The following is a 23591-nucleotide window of genomic DNA, read 5'->3' on the forward strand; positions in this document are numbered from 1 at the left end:
TCAGCTTCACCACCCTTGGTACCTTGGGTGACTCGTGTTCATTTTATCACTTTAGAATGAATACTTACCGCTGTTCACCAAATACAGTTGAATTAGTCTGAATATGTTATTCTTTCGGAATTTCTCTCTTGGGAAGTTAAACAGCTCTCTCTGCAATTCTACACTGAATAAAAATGAGTTTTGCTACACATTCAGTCAACTTGGGTTAATTCAACACATGTTTCTTTCATGTTCAGTTATCTAATGTTCAAATTGGGATAACATGAATGATTTGTGTTTTGTCAGAGGATTTCCAGTTCCCAGAGTAATTTCTTTACTGGATAGGCTACATTTTCTAAAGAAATGTGAGTGCTTGTCCTGGCAAAACTCACTGCAAAAAATGACATTCTTACCAAGCGCCTTTGTCTTGTTTTGTAAATATCAAAACATTCTTAAATCAAAATACAATTGCATGACAAGAACAGTGATATTTGGTCTTGTTTTATGAAAAATAATAAAGGACTAAGTACGTTTATGGTAAAACAAGCAAAAATATCTGTCCATGGGGTAAGAAAAAGAAACTTGAGTTATCTACTTGAGAAAAAGGTCAAACTAAGTTTATTTTTCTCACCCGATGGACAGATTTGATCGCTTGTTTTTACCATACACTTATTTAATTCTTACATTCATTTTTCTGTCGTCCTGTGAGACACATTTCATTCCACACACATGCACAGTCTCAATCACACACGACACACAGAACTATACAGTACATGCACACTATTTATGATACAGAGAGAAATAATATCCATAAATACACACACACATAGAATGTGTCATACAGACACATGTATAATTCACACTGAATTATACGTTCCTAAATTTCTATTTAAGGGACAGCCCTACCGCATCATTTACTCACCCTGTTGTCATATCAAACCTGTATGACATTTTTCTTCTGCACAACACAAAATAAAATAGTTTGAAAAAAGTTGGTAACCATATCACTGGCCCCCATTCACTTTATTGTATTGATACAAAATCAATGCAAGTGATAGTCCAGTTATCAACATTCTTCAAAATATCTTCTTTTTTGTTCTGCAGATGAAAGAAAGTCATCATTCAGGTTTGAAATGACAAGAGGGTGACAGAATGCTGACGGAAGTTATATTTTAGAGTGAAATATCACTTTAAGCTCAGTTAAAAGTCCAATGTGTCATTTTTTGGAGGATCTATTGACAGAAATGCAATATAATACGCATAACTATGTGTTCAGAGGTGTATAAAGACCTAACACAATTGAGCGTTATGTCTTTATTACCTTAGAATGAACTATTTCTATCTAACATACACCGTACTTTGGGCCCCTTTTTAATCTCCCTCGCTTCACTCTCCTGCCAAAAACATAAACTTTTCCATGTAAAATCTGGGCAACATTAGCATAGATACATTATGCTGAGTAAGCACAACTTTAATATGTGCAACGTATTTAAATATTTTTTATGTTAATCCAACATATTTTTTCAGTTTAATAACGAATATTTTTTAAATTGTGTCTATCAGTTATGGATTGTGAACGCAAATAGACCTCTAATCATGACACTTATAGTTCATCTAAATGATTATGCTAGAATCAGAAAGTGTTGCTTTATTTGTATAATTAGACATTTTAATAAGAATTTGAATCCAGCCACAGTCCACAGATACCACATGCCCGCTGGGTTTAGTTTAACTCTTATCTCGTATTATTTGGACGGATGAAGCTTTGAATCGCATACTAATCATTCTGTCTGTTACACTTTCCGAATCCCTAATGTATTTAAAATATCTAATCTGTATATTTGCCAAATGTTTGTTCAAATAAAGATTACTGTATTCTATTGTGTTATGGTCTCTTTGTACTGTTGTTGCTGTTTCTGTGTACTGGATGCTCCTGTCACCAAAACAAATTCCTTGTATGTGCAAACAAACTTTTCAATAAAGCTCTTTCTGATTCTGTTTATATCTTCCCTGAGTTCCTTTTTTTTTAAATATCGTATGGATATTACCTTTTATAACACATCTCTGGAAACTCTTTGGAAACGAGGTGAAAAATAACTTCTTAATTACTAAGCTGATAAAGTCAATGTTATGATTCTTTAAGTACAAAAACAACGCTTATGTAAGCTCTTTATATACCTCTGAACACATAGTCTTGTATATTATATTGCATTTCTGATCCTCCAAAAATTTGCATACTGGACCTTTAAACGAATGAGCAGTCCTGTGATGATGTAAAGCTATAATACGTTCGATTTCCATGGTCCTCCACTGGTGCCCCTGCATGATGGCAGCAGTAGTATGGCATGAAAAAAAGGTTGGATGTAATAGTTATTTCGATGACTGCTATGAAGTGCTATTATAGCCAATGAGAGGTACCGATATTTGTATATTTGTGTGTTACTTTCTGATTTGGTGATCAAAATGTGTAATCATGGTCTGAAAGCCTGTTCAGCTGTCATTTGTGTGGATGTTGATTTCATTTTTCCTCCAAAACCCAGTCCAATTAACCTCCTGCTTGAACATCAATTTAAAAGCTTTTCCATTAAATGTTTTCCATGTGCACATGTACTTCACAAACAGGTTTAAGAACTCTGAATCGGGCAACAGTAATCAGTTTCTTGCTTCTTCATGAATGAATGAAAAAGTAACTATTTATATGCTAATTTCAGAAGTCTTTATTCACATGGAAGTGGTTAGTGTTACAATATTAGCCCATTCACAACTGCTCCTGTGCTGTTTATGAGGGAATGTCTTTGTGTTGCTATGGTATTGTGGTGGGCATTTAATCTAACATTTAAATATGGAAAGATTGTAGAATATGTTGACAGTATATATATATATATTATATTTTGGCATGTGATTAAAAGGTCAGAAAACACTGTAATAGCAAAATGCAACAATAATGATCACACATTTCTTCATGGACAAGAGCTTTGATAAATGTGCTCATTATAGGTTTTTTTACATGCGAGTGAGACCGTACGCTTTACTTTTCTGTATCTGGCTTCATAAATCTAGTGGACAGAGTTCATCTTCATCATAACAAGCGATGTATATGCATGAGGAAAATATGATTTAAAGCAAACGTTCATAAGTAAGCACAGGTTAATACTGCCCTCTGCTGAGTGAACAGCTATGAGTGCATTTTAAAGCAACAGGAAACACGAGGAGTCTTTCTCTGCCCTCAGAGGCTATCCTACCATATCGGAAAACAAAATCAAGTGCTTGTTTTCATTTTTAAAGCATTACTGATACACTTGGTGTTGCTAGTTTCTGCCCGTCTCACTCACCGTCAAACCAAATGTAAGATAAATATGTTTTAAATTATCTTGGAAAGTTTCATGAGGAACACAGAGGAGGATTATTTGTCTTCCTACCATAAATCTTATTTATATCCATTCCCTTACATCTTCGTGATGGCCCGAGGATACATCATATGGTAATGCACATTCCAAAATATTGGGGGAAAAGTCCAAATGGACCAAATGGATCACGAATCATAAATCTTCTTCCGCACATTGACATCATTTAGCTGAATATTATTTTATTGTCCTTTAGGGTTTCCCATTTAATGTCAAATCACCTTAAAAATATTTCTGCAGGTTTTGACTTTAAAGGAATAGTTCACACAAAAAAAGAAAATTCTCTTATGAAATACTCACTCCCCAGTTGTTCCAAACCTCTATACATTTCTTTGTTTGGGTGAACACGGATAAAGATATTTTGAAACAAACCGTTCTTTGCCCCCATTGACTACCAAAAATCTCAATGGAAGTTAAAAGGACCAAAAAACTGTTTGGTTACAAGCATTCGTCCAAATATGTTTCTCTCTGCACATCAGAACAAAGAAATGATGACAGAGTTTTCTGTGGGTGAACTATCCCTTTAACAGCCCATTCTGGACAAATGTTAATTTTCACAACAGCTGCCTTGCCTCAAAAAGACTAATTTAGCAATGCCCTTCCTATAAAATGGCACTTAAAAGAAAATAGAAAAGGTCAAATATAACCCTGGTGAAGGATGTAAGTAAGACCAGCAGGGGGGGCTCACTAAGTGTTCTGTGTGATGGTGAGGAAATATTACAATGAATTGTATAATAAGTAGGGGTGGGCATAGATTATTATTTTTTAATCTAGATTAATCTTGGAATTAATCTAGATTATCTAGATAAATGTCTCATTTGAATTCTGCCGCAGGCATTCAGAATATGTGTGCTACCCAAATAATCTTTGAGAACGGGTTTCTCAATCCAGGTGGCGCATTAGACCAGGGGCTCATCTCCTGTTTCCGAAATGCATCACAAACTGCTTGAGAAAGCTGTTCTACTATGATAATTGGTAATGAAAATAAATGATGTTCAATGAGATGTACTTGTGTTTACTTCGCATTAGCTAAGGGATGATTTGCGTTTAGGTGGTACTTGAGACTGGAAGAGCTCCTACAGTACATTTACATATTATTACTATTAAAAAGAGTAACGATCAATGAGTAATATATTAAATTGTTTGAGCAACAAGCCGAACATTAGACACAGATACAACAGGCTACAACATAATTATAATGACATCAACATGTTGGTTCAGCATACTCTTACGGAAATGAACGGTAAAAGTGGTAAAAGTGTAGTAACCATGTTGTCATGGTGCATTGACTACTATTGGCATAACAATGTTTTTTTTTTGTTTCAACTGTAGTAACTTTAGTTTTAAACCATGTTTAATTTTTGTGAAGAAGAAACTGATGGAACTGACAGAGCGGAGATCATTGGAGATAACAGAGGATAGGGATCGTTGGAGCCCACTCGGAGACTTGGAGATCATTGGAACACTAGGAGACTTGGATAGGTTCAGGTTAACTGGTTAGTTGAATAACATCTATTAGAGTCCATTTCCGTTGGGGAGACTGTCCATGTGGCTGGCTTATATGGTGCTGTGCGAGGTCGTGTGCTCAGAATTCTGGTGAATGTGATCGTGGAAGTGGGGCGGAGCCTGGTGTGACACACATAACTTCTTAGTGATGTACAATACACAATAGCATGTGTTTTTTTTGGAACAATATGCTGTGTATATTTCAAGTTCAACAAAGTTTACAGTACATATTCAATAGATATACATATTAACAAACAATAAATACAGTATATAAAAACAGATTTTGCTAAAATGATGGGGTGATTGTGACCTATGGTCCTGAAGATGACCCTACATAAACAATACAAAACATATATTCTAACAAGACTTTAGAAAACAAGACCTTCAGAACATTATCTAGTTACAAAATTAATTTTAATACCTATCATATATATAAAAGTGTCAATGTAAAACAAACGCTACTAGTACAATGAACATGTTTCACAAGTTTGGCGTCCCAATATTCTTTCTGAATGGGGGTCACGGTGGTTACATACACGGTGCCAAATCCATCTCCCTCCAGTAAAGGATCTTGTTAAAATGGCTTCCTTTCAGAGCTTCTCCTGCGGACACTCGCTGTCTTGATGTTCTTCCACAGCCCGTTGGGAATAGGTGTGATGAAGCCATTTGGTTGTCATTGACAACTTGTGGAAAACCTGTATGTTTTTTACGTTGTTATTTTCCCTTTTTGTCAAATAATTTAAATAATTTTAAATTGAATTCATTAAAAGCAAATATTGAGCAAATTGATGCTTTGGTACACTACATATACATGCTAAAATTTCATGTAATACATGCATTTACATTTTGTTGGCATGGTTACCTTAGAGCCCACAAGCAAATTTGATTTCTTTTTCAGATTTACCCCAAAATGTGAAAAATTATATAACTGACCAACATCTCTTCTTCACATCATGAACATTGTACAGCAACATGCAAATAATGTATTAGTAAGATATCTCTATCACGATTGGATGAGGACACCTGTGAGGTCTGCATCTCAAAGGACAGAGGTGCTGTGAAGACACTCGCTCTTCGACTGGCTTGGCTTTGACAGGGGTTCTGGAATGCGGTCACTCGACTTCCTTCCTTCATCCCTCTGATCAGACCGGGTCAAAAGACTTCTGGACCTGTAGCGCTTGTTTCCTTCACAAGGAGTGGAGGGTACCGTGAGGCTGAACCATCATTGAACTGTGATTTGACAATGTTTGATTGTTACAGTAATTAAAACACGAGGGGCAAATACAGGACGCCTGTCATTGAGGACCTGAGCATATAGCACAATGTTTGTTTGTACTAAGCTGTTTTAAAACGACGTCAACTGAGAAGTATACTAGTATAAGATGATCTTCCCCTCTTGTTCATACATTAACAACACCAATGAACCCTTTTAGACATCGAATTAAATACTAAATATATGACGTCTTTGGGGCGATGGCATGGCTATGGTTATAAAAAAAATAGTAGGGCTGGCTGTAACCCAGGCATTATATTCATATTTAAACATTAACAACTACATATCAAGGCCGTTAATAATGCCCAATAAAGTCTCCAAGTTATTCTCTCATTGTATTTTGCCAGGTTATATGAGAAGTTTGAACAAGCGCTGACTGACAGACAATAGTACACGAGACAGCAAGGGGCCACAGTAGTACAATGACACTGCTGACACTGGAATCCCCCCTTCCTGTTGAACGCCCATTGTGCCTCTGGCGCCTCCTAACGGCTCTGAGCGTAACAGCAGGAGGGGCGTCAGGCCAAAGGAATAAACTTCCCAAGACCGAGGAAACATTCAGAAAGTCGCTCGCGCTCCTTCTGAATCAACTTTCGGGACGTCAGAATAAGGGAATACGCTTATTTCTGCTAAATACCACTTAGCAAAACACATTTACCACCAGTTTTTATTCATTATCAAACTGATAAAGAACAACGGATTTGTTCGTTAGCCGGCTGCTTTTTCTCGAGCTTCGGACGTACAAAAAAGTGGTCGCTTTGCCGGTGAAGGACCTCCGGGTAACAGCTTTATTTCAGATATGGCTTTATCATGTCAGTCTGGTCTCCGTGTTTCCATTCGGCGAGGATAGGTGTTTTAGTCAACAGACGTTTCTTTCAATGTAGTTATTTGAGCAAAGCACAAACGTAAGTTCTCTGGAGCTTTAATGAATACATCAGGTGGTTACTAACCGTGCCGAAGTGGTAAAGGATGGCTGGCGTGGTGCGCACCCTGAGCCGGTGTCTGCTGCCCGCTGAGGCCGCGCACGATGACAGGAATAACGGTAAAGAACGAGCCAGCGAACGCGACGTCAACCAGGAGCGCGAGGCGAAGCGGCGTAGCCGTGAGATCGACGCCATGCTCGCGCGCGAGAGACGCGCGGTGCGGCGTCTGGTGAAGATCCTGCTGCTGGGTGCCGGCGAGAGCGGAAAATCCACATTTCTCAAACAGATGAGGATCATTCACGGGAAAGAGTTTGACCAGAAAGCGCGGCTGGACTTCAGGGACACCATCTTTGAGAATGTCATCAAGGTATCATTTTGACGACAGTTTGCTTGTTTGTGTTGTTTTTGTGTGTTTGACGTCATTAATGCCTGTTTTTTTATTTGTCTCGTTTCTTAAATGTGTTAAATTTTTCTCATTAATATATCTGTAATTTTTTTTATGGAATGCCCCGATTTACATGAATTTACCCCACCTTATAAGTCAGCAACCATGTACAAACTTTGGCTTTTGTGGTGCTGTTATATGCACTTTTGCCACAATAAGTAGCAACAGAGGTGCACCTCAGAACTTAAAAACAGACAAATGCAAAATCCTTTTGAAACAAGTTTTAAAATAAGTACTTTTCTGGTCAGGTTTGTACTTCATGGTGATCTCACATCCCACATTCATGAATCACTGTCAAGACACGCATCACATTCGTGCTTCATATTCATAGTAGTTGGCAAAAATATACTGTCAATGTGTCCTACACGTGTCAAAAAGTTTAGAAAACAAACTGTTAATAATGAAGTATTTATATATATATATTATAATGTAAAAAAGGCATAACAGTGCAGTCCTTCTGAAACCCTGTATGTCCAAATTCGCTGTTTTTCAGGAAATGGATAAAACATTGGACATACATTCTTTGTTGTCAAAGTTAACCAGCACTCTTTACTAATTTTTATTGGTTAGATATTTGCAAAACCCAGTGGAAAAACATAAAAGGTGACAAACAATAACTTATGGCGAAGAATAAAAGTCACAAAATACAGAGATACGTAGTTTCGGAAAGACAGCAGGGATTGATCATTGTTTGTTTTCGTTATTTTTTTTTACTTTCGCTGTCAAACCACAAGACACATTTATACCTAAATGTCAAGATCTGCCTAGGTTTTAATCAATGATATGTTTTGGACAATGGCCCAAGATAGCGGTGGGTGAGTCCTGCCATGTTTAACACTCATTTATCTTACCAATTATGTTTGCCTTAAAATGCTGTGTTAGTCACGTTAATGGTTGATTCAGGCATCTGCTCCAGCACAGAACTAAATCCTGGGGGATTATTCTTGGTTCGTTTCCCTGTGAGCATGTCTATTTAAGTTGCCTGTGTTTAATAACAGTGGCTTGACTCACAGCTCACACAGCTCAGTTAACGGGAAAAGGAGTGAAAATGTGTTTGTGAGATGACTGCCTGAGGCATGTTGGACTAATCGGTGAAACAACAATTGGCCTTTCCTGTTAAAACAGTTTTTACAAACCAGTAATCACCAAACTTGCAGACTGTTAAATGTCATAAAGCAAAGGATAACCATAATGATCTGTGCAATTAGCAGCACATTGAGATGTTTTGTCTAAGTCCATCTCTGTCTGTTATGAACAATCACAGTTTACACAGCGCTCTACAGCTGTCTCTGACTTATCATTGAGATCAGCTCATGTGCTTTCTGAGCTCACGTGTCTTTGGGTGTCTCAATATATCCAGATAGAGAAGACTTCTGTTAGTTTTTTTCCTTTCTGTGTTCTTTTAGCTCTTGTGCCTGCTACTCCTAATCTCTAAATAGATTTTTATATTTTTGCCTTTGGGAAGTTTACTGTTGACAATTGATGTGCTCACAGTTATATCTGATAAGACGAGCACAATAAATGCTTTAATATCTGCTAACTCCCTTGTTACAAAATTAGAGATATAACTGATCAAAAGCTGTTTGTTTCCCCATCTAAGACAATGCATCTGTAGCATTTTCATTCAAGGACTTAGAACATGACAATGCATTGAGCATACTCTTCATCGTCATTCTTTGTAAATGCGTGCAGAATAGAGATGGGCTATTATGATTGACTAGTATTAGTATGAAGAAGATTGTTTCATCCACATCCCTGTATTGTGGTCTGCTGTGGTGTTTTTAAACAATAGGTCTTATAAACACTCATTTAACCTGAACTTGAACCTGAACCAGCTCAGTAATTAAATGTATTTATTTAATTCTTAACATAAACACGTCTCTATTTTGGCTTACTATGATGCTCGTTCATTTAATTTGGAAACTGAAATTATAATTATTCATGTGCTTGCTCTTGTTATCTTACCCACATTTTGGTCTAAAGCAGTGCTGCCAGATCAGAGGTTTGGCTCTGGGGAAGGATTTGCTTGATATGGAGATATTGATGCACTCTTTCAAACATTTCATCTCCTTCCTTCAACATTTCTATCCACCCTGCACATATCAGCTAAACTGTCAAATATCACATCATATTACACCGTATTATCCCAAAACGTTCTTGTGTACTGTCTCAAGGAAAGAGTGACTCCTGGAGCCCATGTCGTACATGGTCATAACTGAGACATTTTGTTCTGCCGAGGCTGATTGCGATCATATCCTCCTGTAACCCCTTGAAGAACCTGGGTAGAAAATCTGAATAACTGAGATTTCTTTTTGGATTTCATATCAGTTTATTTTCAAAAAGACACCTTCAACACAGAGTGATAAGTGAGCTAGGGATAAAATGATAAAAAAGTCATAATCTCTTCAGTAATGATAAAGGTAATTTTCAGGTCACTGTTTTGGAGTATATGTGTGTGTATTTGGCATGTGCCGAATACCGGTTTCAAGCTATATCAAGGTTTAAAAGAGTCAAGGTTTCAAAACAACAAACATTTTCTGTGATACTGTTTCTAAGGTATGAGCTGTGTTTACACAAAAATAAATAACTAAGTCATGTAATGCAATGTTTGAAGTTTTGGCCTAATATATAGGCTATGACAAAAAACCTTTTCTTGAAAGACTTTTATAATCGTACGTTTTTTTTTACCTGATATATATGTTCTATGAATGTTGGTTAAAACAAAATTGATTTGTGTCCAGTTGAAAAGTTTTTGTTTGTATACGCAGACATTTGAAAATAACACATTTTAGTGTTTTAATTGCAATACCGTGAAACGGTCACACTTTTGCTAAAGGTTATCATACCGACCCATGGCTAGTATATACAGAGTTTCTCTGTAGCACAGCTCATCAAATCCCAGCGAACACATCCAAAGCTATAGATCAAATGTCAGAAATCTAGACTCTACTGTAAACTACCTTAGATGAAAATGTCCACCAAATTAAAACATGTAAACAAATTCAAAAACTTGAAATGTAAACGTCATAGAAATCTCTGAGATTTAGTTTTTCTACTAGCAGAATACAACAGACAATATGTATGTGTTGGCACTGACAACACGATCCAATGACCGCATAATCCAGTCAAGAGAGAAGAGAAATTGAGTGCAACAAATCTGAACAATGCTTTATGTTTCTACCATTGCTTCTTTTCACCCCTCTCAGAAAACACCTCTGTGGGACATGTGAGCTAATAATCGGTATGGGTATTTTTCATGTGACATTTCAAAAACAGCCGATGATCAGGGGCGATATATCCTGTCAATCGAAAGAGAACAAGAAAATGCAATGATTTGTGCTCCGTGTATAGAACATGTTAAGAAACATCACCTGTTTGATGTTCAATATTATAGCCATTATATGAATTGAAAACATTTAGAAAGTTAAAATTAATTAATCTTCAGAATGGACATTAGCAGACATCAGTCTGAATCATTGACTATTGGTTATAATCATCGGCTATAGTTGTATTTTGTATGCAAAACAAATAATTGGGGTAAAAAATTAACATTGTTCTTTGCTGACAAACCATTTGTGTTCGAAAATGGCTTGTAAAGAGGAAGTATGTCATATACTCTACTTGAAAACTAGGCTGGTGACCTTGTTTCTGTCAAGGTCAGATTGGAATAGCTCCACAATGGCTGTCTCTGTGGACTCTTGGTATCGCACAGTACTCAGAGCAGGCGGAAATGCCTCTCCTTACAGACAGCGAATGCCCCAAACAATGACCATTCAGTTGTCCCATCATCTCCCCCCTGACCATTTGTCATCACCCAGCAGTTCAGTCCATCCCTCTGAAGCCTTAAGGATGATGACAGGACCAATGATGTTTGGTTCACTGATACCACTCAGGAGCAACCACAGTCCAGACCTTTCCCAAACTGAAGAAACAGGTTGAACACACGGTCCCAGAGGTTAACAGACACGTGAGCTGATCCTTGTCTACATGCCGATCAAATTATTGGTTGTTTTAAGGATAGTGTTATGTTGCAGAAGCAGAGGTCCAAGAGATAGTCAACACATTACAGATCCTTACAGCATGCATTTTGGGTATCATGACATAATTTGAGGAGATGAACTGTAAAGGGTGCTGAAAATTATTTTTCTATTAATGTGTCCTTTAAAGATTAGATGAAATCAGAAAAACAGATTTTGATTGAACTTGCAGGTGTTGTGTTTGATTTTTCTTTCTTTATTTCAAAACGTAAAAAAATCCTGTTGCTTTACATGTGTTAAATGTGATTCATTAAATGGGTTGGAAGTAAAACTTCATGTAGATCAGATAAGAGTTGATGCACCTCGGTTTAATATGGCTTATGTTTTTTTATCTAAAGTAGATTGAGTAAATCACGTCAAAATGTATTAGATCAGGAGCTATATATCCATTCACTTTTGTGAGTCCTTGGTGGCCCTTTACAAATTTGTTTTTGATGGGAGAGTGATCCTAAGAGTGACCTGAAATGGAAATTGCGTGTCAGGTCACAGATAAAATCTCACCTCTCGTACCCCTCGCTCATCTGTCAGAAGAGTTTCATCTATTAAAGATCTCTCGATCTCCATCCTCTCGTGTGCAAGGGGACACTGTTGACAGTGAATCATTTCATCTGTTTACTACATACTTTTAGTATTTAGTAACTTACGTGTTTGTCCATCATTCGTGTATGGGGAAACAGTGAGCAATTTACCAACCAGTTGCACCAAACCAAACAAGTTTCAGACAGAACGGATTAAATTCATGCGTCCTCTGCTCGCAAGATGTTTGTGGGGGAGGAGACAGGAAGTGGCTGAAGGGTGACACTGGGAGCAAGCATATATCAAGTCCATCTTCCTGTGTGATAAATCTGAGAGTTCCTCTGTGACCGGAGTCTTGGGAGGTTCTTTCACAGGCGGCTTGTTTATGGCTAAGGAGTTGTTGCTGATTTAGCTGTGACTGCTCAGCGGTGGGGAACCCGCGAGCGGGTGCCTGGATCGCTCCCCGCATCTGCCCGAGACCGCCGGTCTCATAACTGAGCTTTACATACATTGCCTGTCTAATGCCTATCAGATGAGGGCCAGCATTTGCAATTTTCTGTCAGCTTTGTATCTCAACTGACCCTGTGATTGTGATTACTCTTTGGTGACCAGATTTGGGAAACCCCCCTTTGTGAAGAACAACAAAGAGCTATCTGTTGAGCTTTAGAACTTCATCCCATGGAAAAGTCTTCTGCGGCTTTACTAAAGCCTCCAAAAACACCAGCCCGAAAGTCAAGTTTAGTAGATGCCATTGAAAACAAACACCAAAGGCTTGTTTTTCAGGAGGCTTTTCAGAAACACTAGGAGCCTCGCTTGCAGTTTTGGTGGTTTTTGGAACGATCTTTGGGACGTTGCCACAACTCAGGAAGAGCTTGGAAGCCCTGCAACTGACCTCTTTGCTGTGATAAAGCAACCTCACCGCTTTCTCTCTCTTCTCGCCATGACTGTGTCAATTGATCCAGCCAAGGAGAACAGGAGGATACGTCTACTCAGATAGTGGCGAGTAGAAGTGGGTGAAAGGTCAGAAGTGGGAGGGTTTGTTTTGGGATTGAGGGCTGCCTCTTGGAGACAAATAAAGGCAGGAGGACAGAAGAGAGAAATAATGAAGTTGGCCCTTTTGAGAAAGTACCCTGAAGGGTGGTTGACACTTCTGGACCGAAACGCACTATTAAGAACATTAGACACTATCAGCAGGAAGTCCCCAAGCATGAACAACGATTTACATTTGTCAACTGTTTGATGGCTACACTGCAAAAAAAAGTTCTGTATCGTAATAAATTTCATGAAATGAACTAAGTAAGCTTTACTAAATTCAATTGCGTTCTTTTTTTTACCAAAATTTTAAGTTAAAATATCTAAATGCACAAAGTATTTAGTTAATTCAACTTATTTGACCATGTTCAACCCACTTAAACTTGTATAAAGAATCTTTACTTAAAGGGTCATATGACACGGCTAAAACGAATATTAGCGTTTGTTATATCGCTGTTACGCTGTATTATCCTGTATGACCTCTTTGCCCCGTCCCTCTCTGAAACGGACAGATTTTTCACTACGCTCATCTCTCTGAAAAGCGAGGTGTGCTATGATTTGCTAGTTAACCAGCGTGTATTGATTGGTCGAATACTGAAAGTGTGAACGAAATGTAACATTTCTTACCATATTTGAAACATTGGGTTCCAAAGCAATTGTACTAACAGGTACGCCCACTTTACTTGAGACAACTCTCAGCTTACTTATACATCATATATGTTGTAAACAATAATACATGTAAAAGTTAAGTTAAAAAAGACCAAGAAGTAAACTCCAATGCTCAAATGTTTTCTTGATTTTTTAAAGTTTATCATGTGACATGCGCTTAAATAATTTTGGTACCTTCACTTGATTTATTAATGGAATATTGTGTAAAAAATAAGCTTCAAAGTACTTAATGTAATATTGTAACACAATTTTTTGTGACTTAATATCTGTGTTATTTTCTACAGTGTAGAGTCTGTTTAATGCATTTTCATCATGACTAGGTTAGTGGACTTAGCACAATGGCTCCAAAGACCTTTAGTTCATCACTGTACTCAAGAGACGCATGCATTGTAAATCCAATGAAATAGCAAGACAGTGTCAGGGAATTAATGTGGTACATTCTTGTTAGACTGCTTGTCTCCCCCAACCCCTATATTGCAAAAACAGCCGGATGTTCAGAGTCCTAATCCATGAATCATCTATACAATCGCTTGAATATGTGCCCTGGGCAAAGGTATGCTACAGTAATTAGAGTACTATGCCAGCTTTACTTTCATAACAAAATTAAGGGTCCCTTGGGAGTGGCGGCGCTAGGGGTGGGCTAAGGGGGCTGAAGCCCCAAATGTTTCCAGTAAAGCACTGGAAGTTTTATTACCATACCGTGAAGGGACCCCTTAGGGGCCGTTTACATGTTGTGTTTTTTGCGTGTCTACTCATGGTCAAATGTGAGTGGGTCCTTCTTCAAAAAAAAGTAAGATGCATGACAAGCAGTCCTATCGATACATATGAGCACAAGATTTAATCCACCCTTTTCTGAACTACATTCACATCACAGGAATTTATTTTCAACAAAATGAAGAAAATATTTGAAAATGGCTGAGAGGTGTTTATAATAAAGTGTATGGTGAGGTAAAGGCTAGTAGAGAGGCCTTTTAGTTGTCATCCACTTAATAATTTAAATACATATGATAATTTACAATCTTATTATTATCATATAATGTATATTGTACAACATTACTTGTTTATCGTGCTGTGTCAAAACGGAATGAAGTTTAATTTAATTAATAAAAGCTTATCAATATCAATCTAATTGAGGTGGCCAAATAAAGGAAAGAAGGCGGGATTTGCTATGGACAGAAGCCGAGGTTAAGGTCTGCTTTAACTGTGAAGGAGCCAGTGCTAAATGTTTAATGTTTGATAAGTGTTTTATCATAAAAATGGTTTGCATTTACATCTTGCATGTAAAAACACGTGCAAAACGCTGGGTGCTTCCCTTTTTCCCTTTCTTTTTTTTCTAAAGTTTTATTTTTGGGGCTTTTTGCCTTTATTTGATAGGACAGTGGGGAAAAGAAAATAAAGCTTAGGTTAGAGACATGGGAGTGGGACCAGCAAAAGACACTTGAGATGGGAATCGAACTTGGATCGGGCTACAAGTGGGTCGCGAACAGATGTAGGTGCCCATTAAAAGTTCTTGCATTTGGGCCCGGACCTGATTTGCTACGGCACTGTTTTCGAGCACATATGTGGAGGTCTCTGGGCTAAGCCCCGGATATCCCCTCAACTTAGAACCGCCCCTGTCCCTCAGGTACAGGTGCTTCACTGAAACTGCCCAGGTAATAAAAGAGGGTAAATTGACTACAGGGAGGATTTACCTCAGTTGATGGAACTGCAGTGATAGGGAAGTCAATGGCCTTATTTAGTTACTTTTACAAAATGTCTCATGATATTCCTGCTCTTCACATGGCCCATCCCTCCTGGTTAGTGCCAGAGGCTCTTTTTAGGGTATTGTGTACTTGTTGTTATGCTTGGAAGCGAGGAGGATCATGGCGGAAGTTTAGTTTCAGTGGGTTAGCTGTCCTCAACAGAGCTTTCTGGGGCTTCACTTTCTGTTCTTGGCTTCAGAATGAAGTATTTGTTTACAGACTACAAGAGTTTAAATGACATATATATTTGAACTCTTACATGATACAACTCATTAAATCTGGTGGTGACAGCACTAGATATGCTTATGGTTGTGATGTCATGTCCTAACACAAAACATTGAACTTGTGTGTTTATGTAAAAATAACTTGTTACACATCACTTTGTAAATGTTTTGACACCTGTTTTGATCAATACATGTTTTTTTCATTTCAGTTCCAAAAGACCCTGTTGTATCACTTAAAACAAACAAAAATGCCACTTATCTCTATCTTCATCTCTATCTCCTCTTTCTCAAAGGGGATGCGGGTGCTCGTGGATGCCAGAGATAAGCTTGGCGTTCGCTGGCAGAACTCTGAGAACGAGAAGCATGGCATGTTTGTCATGTCCTTCGAAAACAAAGCGGGCATGCCTGTTGAACCCTGCACCTTTCAGCTGTACGTACCAGCCCTGCAGGCCCTGTGGAGCGATAGCGGCATCCAGGAAGCTTATGGACGACGGAACGAGTTTCAGCTGGTGAGTGCAGTCATAGCACATTTCCTGAGAACCTGTACCTTTTGGATGACACACTTTACGGGACGACAAACAATCTATTATTCACATGGACCGTTACTGCAAACAGTTAACTGAGAATCTATTGTACTGCTACTCGTATACATAAGAGTGCTTCTATCATTTATGATCTTCCATTGCATGTCGGGGCAAATGTACTTTCTTTTTCCAGAGAATAGGGCAAGAGGTTACGGGAAATACAATAATATGTCAGGAAGATGGAAATGGTTGGACTAACTATCAAATCCAAATTAAACCTGCTGAGTGCAGAAAAGCAGAGGAAGCATGACTTATTTATGTGTCTCAGCTCAGCTTGTATGTTGCTACAGAGTTCAGAAGGTGCTCACAGGAATCTCAATCTCGAATATCTCTGACTGCGCAGTGCAGAGATGCCATTAACATGCATGTCTGTCACTACACCTCTAGATCTTTATGAATTTTTAAGACGTGAATAGTTCTGTTGATCTAGGTCAGTGGAGCAGGACAGGGGACAGGATAGACAAGGAGGAAACCTGTGAGGAAATGGCATAGATTTCCCTTTTGTGTGCAAGAAATTGACTTCTCTAGTTTTATCTGCATACCTACAGCCATCGAAGCAGACAAAGTTTTGGAATATTCAGCTTAATTGTTCAGTGATATGATTTGGAAGCAGTCTAGGCTTTTAAACTTGCTCCCACATACCATAAAGACAAGCTCCGCCCCTGTTCCTGACCTTTGGTTGCTGTCCTATTCATTTCAAAGGTTGAGAGCAGACAGCTGTAATCTGCGAAATAATCAGATTTTTGTCTTTGGCTCTGATGTGATTTATTCATCTGTGGACTGAGCTCTGCCCTAAAACCCCCCTACTTTTGTGTTTACATCATCAGTCGGCTCGCTGACATACCGATCGCTGCTGTGATGAGACACGGACCGCATTGTTTTTAGGACATCTTCCTCAGAAAAAAACTATTTACTTGTAACGTGCTTTGGATAAAATCAAACTTCGTATTATCTTAAAATGACAAAACCACCACCCTCATATATTTAAATGAAGTTAATTAGAAACATCATTCAATTTGGTATTTTATGGTAAATGCTTATCCAACTCCGTTTCTAATGTATTCCTGCAGTTAGTTGTTATCCTCATGTTTTGCGTTAATGATGCATGCGTGACGTCTGTGGAGTTCGACCCATCTGTTTTTCTTTTCGATCCGTGATATGAGTCCATTGACCCTCTGAGGGTCATTACGTTTAACTTGCCGTCTGGACCAGGGGTTTGTGCCCCTCTTGCAGAGTCTCTTTTGTTCGCTCTGTGCTGTGAAGGCCATTCAGAAGACTGTGTGTGGGAGGATGTTACAGTGCTTGGCCTGTCGTATTCTCTACATTGAGTCTAATGCATTATCTCTGTCCTTCACATTCTCTTTGTTTCTATCCCAAAACAAAAACGCGTCTGTTTAATAAATGCTGTTCCTTTTCCCCTTAGAGAAATGACTAATATAAGATATATTCTTGATTTGTCAACTCCAAGCTGTACATGTTAATGAGATAAAACTTCATCCAACAAACCATCTTTGAAATGGTAATAATCCGATATAGTAAGGAAAAGTACATTACTCCAGGCATGTTTTTGTGAGAAACGTCTCAGATTCCAATTCAGCATTCAGTTACTCCGTTTCTTCAGCTCTAGGGAGGATTGCACGGGGGTGAAGGAGGTCCACTTTATTGCGATGGTTGAAGAATCACAGTATCTCATCAGAGAAGAGCACTGCCATTGACCATGAGAAACAAGTGCTTTTTGTCAGTGTACAACCCTAAATTTATGTCAGAGATCCGCATGAATGTGAAAAATGTGATCGTATTAAGTTTCTTAGAATTGCATTTGAATGAGTCATAAGACTGAATGAGACTCATCAAAATAAAGTTTTACTGGTTCACTGATATGATAAAGCATCCTTTTCCTGGTACTATGAGGCACATTTAAAGGAAAATAAGATTGAATGTGTGTGAGACTATTAAAATACAAGACAAATGGACTAGATCCATTGTCAGTTTGGGTGCCAGAATCATAAGAGAGCGAGAATGGGACGCTGGTCATATTGTGGTTGGACACAAACGTTGCTTTGCTTGAAGGCTGTAGAGAGTTCGTGGACAGGAAGTCTGCAACGCTGCTTTGTTAAAGATTGACACTGCTGCCCTCTCAGAAACCACACACTGGCTCTCAGCCACGGGCCGGACGAGTGAGCAGATCTCTCCGTGCAATGCAGCTTCATTTTAGTTGAGTCAGAGCCATCGTAAATTCATTTCTGACAAACAAACCATAATCTTTAAATAAACATTTTTTTGGCTTTTAAAAAAAAAGGGTTACTGGTAGGCCACTTGTATCTCAACTGTCAAGATTGATTAATCTAAAGAACTCTGGAATTTAGTCATAAATGTAAGAAGAAGGATTTGGCTTAATCCAGATTATTTTCTGTTTATTTTCTTTAAACTCTTTGTTTTAAAATGAAAATCTTACTGCAGTCAGGATCAGATCATTTTGTAGCACCTGTCTGAAGAAATCTTTTCCAGAGTCAGATTCACAAGCAACAGCTCAATAGTATTACAGCTAAACCAAGACAGAGATACTCGCTGGGATTTTGCCAATAAAAGTGTCTACAAGGATTAATGCTGTTCCACAAAACGGGGGGTGTCTTCACTTACACACAGAACCTTCCCAAACTGACACTGCTGTATTTACACTGTGGCTGTGAGCTGTAGCACATGTCCAGCTTAGAAACTTGGTGTCTTAGTTTTTTATTCAAATATATTATTAAACATCTATAAAAAATATTATATTATCAACAGACAAAAACGAATTCATTGTACAGTTTGCTCGACTTCCTGTGAGATCTATTAGAAAATTCCCATATTCCCTTATATGCTGTAGTTTGCCTTTTTGCCAAATATTTATTTGAATAATATCTAAACCATGATGTATTTCTTCTGTATTGTACCATACACTTCATTATTGATTGTTTAATCATGTAAAATGAAAATACGGCCAAAAAATTAAGTTCTGTCATCATTTACTCACCCTCTTGTCATTATAAACCTGCATGACTTTCTTTCGCAGAACACAAAAGAAGATATTTTGAAGAATGTTGCCAAGGTACCCATTTTCTTGCATTTGGTTTAGAAGTGAAGGGTTGCCAGCACTGTTCGGTTACCAAATGTCTTCAAAATATCATCTTATGTGTTCTCCAGAAGAAAGAAAGTCATACAGGTTTAAGAGGGTAGGTACATAATGAATGAGCTTTCATTTTTGGGTGAACTCTCACTTTAAGGGAGCATTAAAAGCAAATACTGTACAAACATGTCCTCCAGACATCATTTTTTTACCACTTTTGTATCTTATAAATTGTCCAAACAAAACTTCTCTAAATGTGCTCAAACATTCCAGGAGTGTATTTCTCATGTACATGTACACCAGAAGGAGCCAAATGAAGATATTTTTCACGTTTTATAATCCCAGCCCACTTAAATTTCAATTGAGTGACCCAGGAAAGATACCCCGCTGCCCGGCGGCATTCAACATTCCATAGGGAGATTGATGTCCTGGGATGTGTCTTAAATTCCTCACGGCTGAGAATAGGGTGGGTGCTGGTGAACTTTTCCTCTACCACACATCTACCATAACTGTCAAACACGATTCCTGGCCATCTCCCAGCCGACCAAGCAACTAAGCTAACCAGAAACAACAGTTTTAAGGCTAATCTAGTTTATGATGTCTCCTGGTGTTCACACCAGGCATGAGTCTGCTTTCTCCATTTTTCAGTCTTGAATGCGGGTTTCATTTGAATTGTTTGATCGCCCTATGCAATCCAAAATATATAAAGTTAATTCTTTCAGTGGAAGGGCGTATTTGTTTACTGAACGGGTCTAGAGCGATGGCTTATAGCAGAACATAAGCGGTTCACAGAAGAGCTGGAGATAAGCAGTACAAATCACATTCCAGAGCAGTTGCAGTGGAGATCTTCAGGGATCGGTCCACCTCCCCAATACCACAGATAGCCTAGACGAACAACAAAACACAACCAGAAGCCAATGCAAATCCAGTTCTGTCAAAAACTGGTATTCTGAAGCCCACAAAGAAATGACAAATAGACATATTTCACCCCCCCAAAAAACATTTATATTAAAGGAATATTTCACTACCAAATCAAAATGTCCCCATATTTTACTCATCCTTAAGGTATCTTAACTGAATATTGTCTTCTTCTTGAAGAATAATCCAGTCAGAGATATAATACCACGTATCATTGTGCTTCCAGGCGGTAGAATGAGAGTGAACGGGTGTTGAGTTTTTGAAGATCCAAAAAGTGCATCCATTGATGAAAGAACTGCTCGACACGACTTTGTGGTCTTAACAAAGGTCTTCTGAAGCTAATCGATGTGTTTGTTTAAGATAAATATCCATATTGATTATGCTTTTAACGTTGACGTCTAGCTTTCTTTATAGCGTGATATATGACCGTACCTGTCTGCATTTGAGACCAGTGATCGCGAACCGAAAAAAAAATCACCGCGGCCTCAAATGTTACGAGTTTCCGTGACAAGTAAACAAACGGGAGACTCCCAGTGACTTCACCCAGGACATCACCCAGCACCCGAAATAATACCAAAACAGCCTCCATTATTCGCAAATGGTGTATAAAACCTTGAAAAATTATATATGAGCCCACCAAATTACAGAGATGGCGATTCGCACACAGGCTTAAGATCACAGACAACCTCTGCAAGTGTTACAAATGACTGAAGTCCCCAGGTAATACTAATATCGTGCGAATAGTGCTCAGGGCACATCAAGTGATCTCAAACAAAGCATAGTGACGCATAGTACAAAAAATGTTTTACTCACATAAGATAGCTGCACCAGTCCTATCGGATCCAATATTCACGACACAGCACTGCTTTTAAATTTGAGTCGATCCACAAATCCAGTGTCGATCTCTGCTCTGTTCACGAAGGAATCCTCGGAGAAATAAAACAAACGCTTGAAGTTTTTCCCACATGAACTGAAACGTCTTTAAAAATTACTGTCCGAATCCGAAGAAAGGTTATGTAGTGACTGTATTCTTCCACAACCAGGTGTGGCACAATATTTAGCCATCTTTAACGGCATATTTGTTCATTGATTGCTCGCTCTTTCCAGTTTCGCGCCACTTCAGAATTGTAATGCACGAACCAGTGGGCGGGGCTAGAGAAGTAGTCTTTGATATTTTTCTATGGAGGCGCTGTTCAACCTATCAATGTTGTCATAGATAGGTGCATTCCAGAACCTGGCGTTCGCTGGCCCTAGTGTCAATAACTGATGTAATCTCAGTAACAAGGGTGTTTTTAGTTCTAACACTTACATGATGTTCGCGTGAATACGATTCCTTCTTATATAAAATAAGCTTGAGTAAAAATTGTGATTTTAATTCATCACTCCTTAAGAACAATTCTGCAAAGAAGAGCGGGCCAAAATTCCTCCACAGCGATGTGAAAGACTCATTGTGAGCTTTCGCAAACGCTTGATTGCAGTTGTTGCTGCAAAGTGTGGCACAACTAGTTATTAGGTTTAGGGGGCAATTGCTTTTTCACAGAGGGTCAGAAATGTTTGGATTGTTATTTCCCTAAATAAATAAAAACATCATTTAAAAACTGCATTTTGTATTTACTCTGGTTTTCTTTGTGTGATATTAATATTAGTTTGATGTTCTGGATCATTTAAGCATGAGAAATATGCAAAAAAATCAGGAAGCGGCAAATACTTTTTCACACCACTGCATATTAAGAGCATGTGCTCACCCCCCCAAAAAAAAAGACATGTGACTCGGTTTCACTTCCCGCCTGCGGTTCACGTCCAGCATCTTTTAGCGCTGGTACCATGTTAAGCATGAGAAGCCAGCTCATTTAACATTGTAAAGGAGTCAGAATGCATGAAACACTGTGGCACCCCACCTTTAACGAAATACTTAAATATGTTTAATACATTTTTTATAGTTGGTAAAAGTTTTACTCCAACTGTAAAAAGTTTTTTAATCAACCTTGGTGTATATTACTTTTAGATGTTGTTACTGTTTAATTTGTACCACCAGCTTCCAAGATTTAAAACTTATGTCAGTCCAGATCTTATTAAACCAATCTGGCTTTTTCCTCCAGCGGATGTGGCTACGATTATTGTGGAGCGTTTCTGGCCGCTGGAGCGGAGTATGCTTAGTCAATAAGTTGCCTGGTTTATACGCACTCTGTAATTAAAGCAGATCCATCTGAGAGCGTTTGTAATAAGCGGGCATGTAGGAGTGCTGAGCTTTGGGAGATTTTTTCTAGCTAAATCCCGACCGCTCCTTTGGCTGCAGCCAGAGAAAATAATGCCCCATTGTTGCACAGTTGCCTCCCGGTCAATGTGGAACACACTTCACCCCGGAACATAGCTAGACCTATTCACACAGCTGGGTTGTAGTCACCGGGCTGGGGCATTGATAGCTGAGCCCGGGCTGAAATGTATGAGAAGTGAATAAATGGAGGAAATCCAGACACAATGTCATTTATGGTTCAGAGAGAGTTCCGGTTAATTACGGCTGTTAATCGGTAGTGGCGAGATTGATGAAGGCCGGCTGACCAGATGTTTTGTGGATCTTGGCCGGGATATTTGTAGAGATTCCTTCCCAAAAAAACATTTTATTAATTCCTCAGTTTTTTACTTATACACTGAGAGCATTGAGAAGCGTGTAATGAGGCAGATGTAGACATTAGATAAATAGCTTTGCTACTAAATGGCTTCATGACATTTTGCTGCTTTTAGGCCTTAACTGTTCTCATTCATCTGCCGGATTCATGCAATCTATAAAATAGCTTTGAAGCAATTGTAATATTTCCTCTGTTTAGGTCATCTGGAAGTGAGATGAAAATACACATGTATATTTGACTATATTTGGGTAGCTGTTATGTAACATGCTACAGCTTGTCCAAATAAACACGTGTTTCTGATGGCAATCTGTGCTTTGATGCTCACTCTCTACAGTCCTGTTATTCTGAGGCAAACTGTTTTCCAGCAACATCTGCACACTGTTTTACAATCATTAAAGTTTTGTTTCGTGATTTTTATGATAGTTAGGTACTTTTTCCTAAGCAAATTTTCATTAATGAGAACAAAAACTATTTTGCATTGCAGTACTGTAGTAAGAATTTAAATCACAATTCTAACTAGAGCTGTACGATATTGAAGAAAAATCAGATACGCGAAATTATAGCATCTAAATAATGCAATATTCTGTATGTGAAACGATATATCTT

At 38.4% G+C, this 23591-nt stretch overlaps 1 protein-coding gene and 1 long non-coding RNA gene across 3 annotated transcripts in view; one reads left to right on the forward strand and one right to left on the reverse strand.

The window, feature by feature from the left end:
• Positions 1-4782: 4782 nt before the first annotated feature.
• LOC130425678 (uncharacterized) lies at positions 4783-7226 on the reverse strand. Of its 2 annotated transcripts, none has more exons than XR_008907090.1 (3): positions 7113-7226; positions 5913-6074; positions 4783-5584 (listed from the first exon to the last, which is right to left on the reverse strand). It is a non-coding gene; the product is annotated as an uncharacterized LOC130425678 (long non-coding RNA). The 2 variants fall into 2 exon arrangements; XR_008907091.1 differs by having other exon boundaries at positions 5913-6119; positions 7113-7225.
• The window catches only part of gna12a (guanine nucleotide binding protein (G protein) alpha 12a), a 29285-nt gene continuing 11821 nt past the window's right edge, over positions 6128-23591 (forward strand). The window contains exons 1-2 of the mRNA XM_056752013.1: positions 6128-7452; positions 16044-16259. Of these exons, the coding sequence (XP_056607991.1) occupies positions 7132-7452; positions 16044-16259 (537 nt within the window). The 5' untranslated portion in view covers positions 6128-7131. The remainder of the gene's footprint in view (positions 7453-16043; positions 16260-23591) is intronic.

This window comes from Triplophysa dalaica, chromosome 7, assembly GCF_015846415.1.
Source record: "Triplophysa dalaica isolate WHDGS20190420 chromosome 7, ASM1584641v1, whole genome shotgun sequence".
NCBI classification, from domain to species: domain Eukaryota; kingdom Metazoa; phylum Chordata; class Actinopteri; order Cypriniformes; family Nemacheilidae; genus Triplophysa; species Triplophysa dalaica.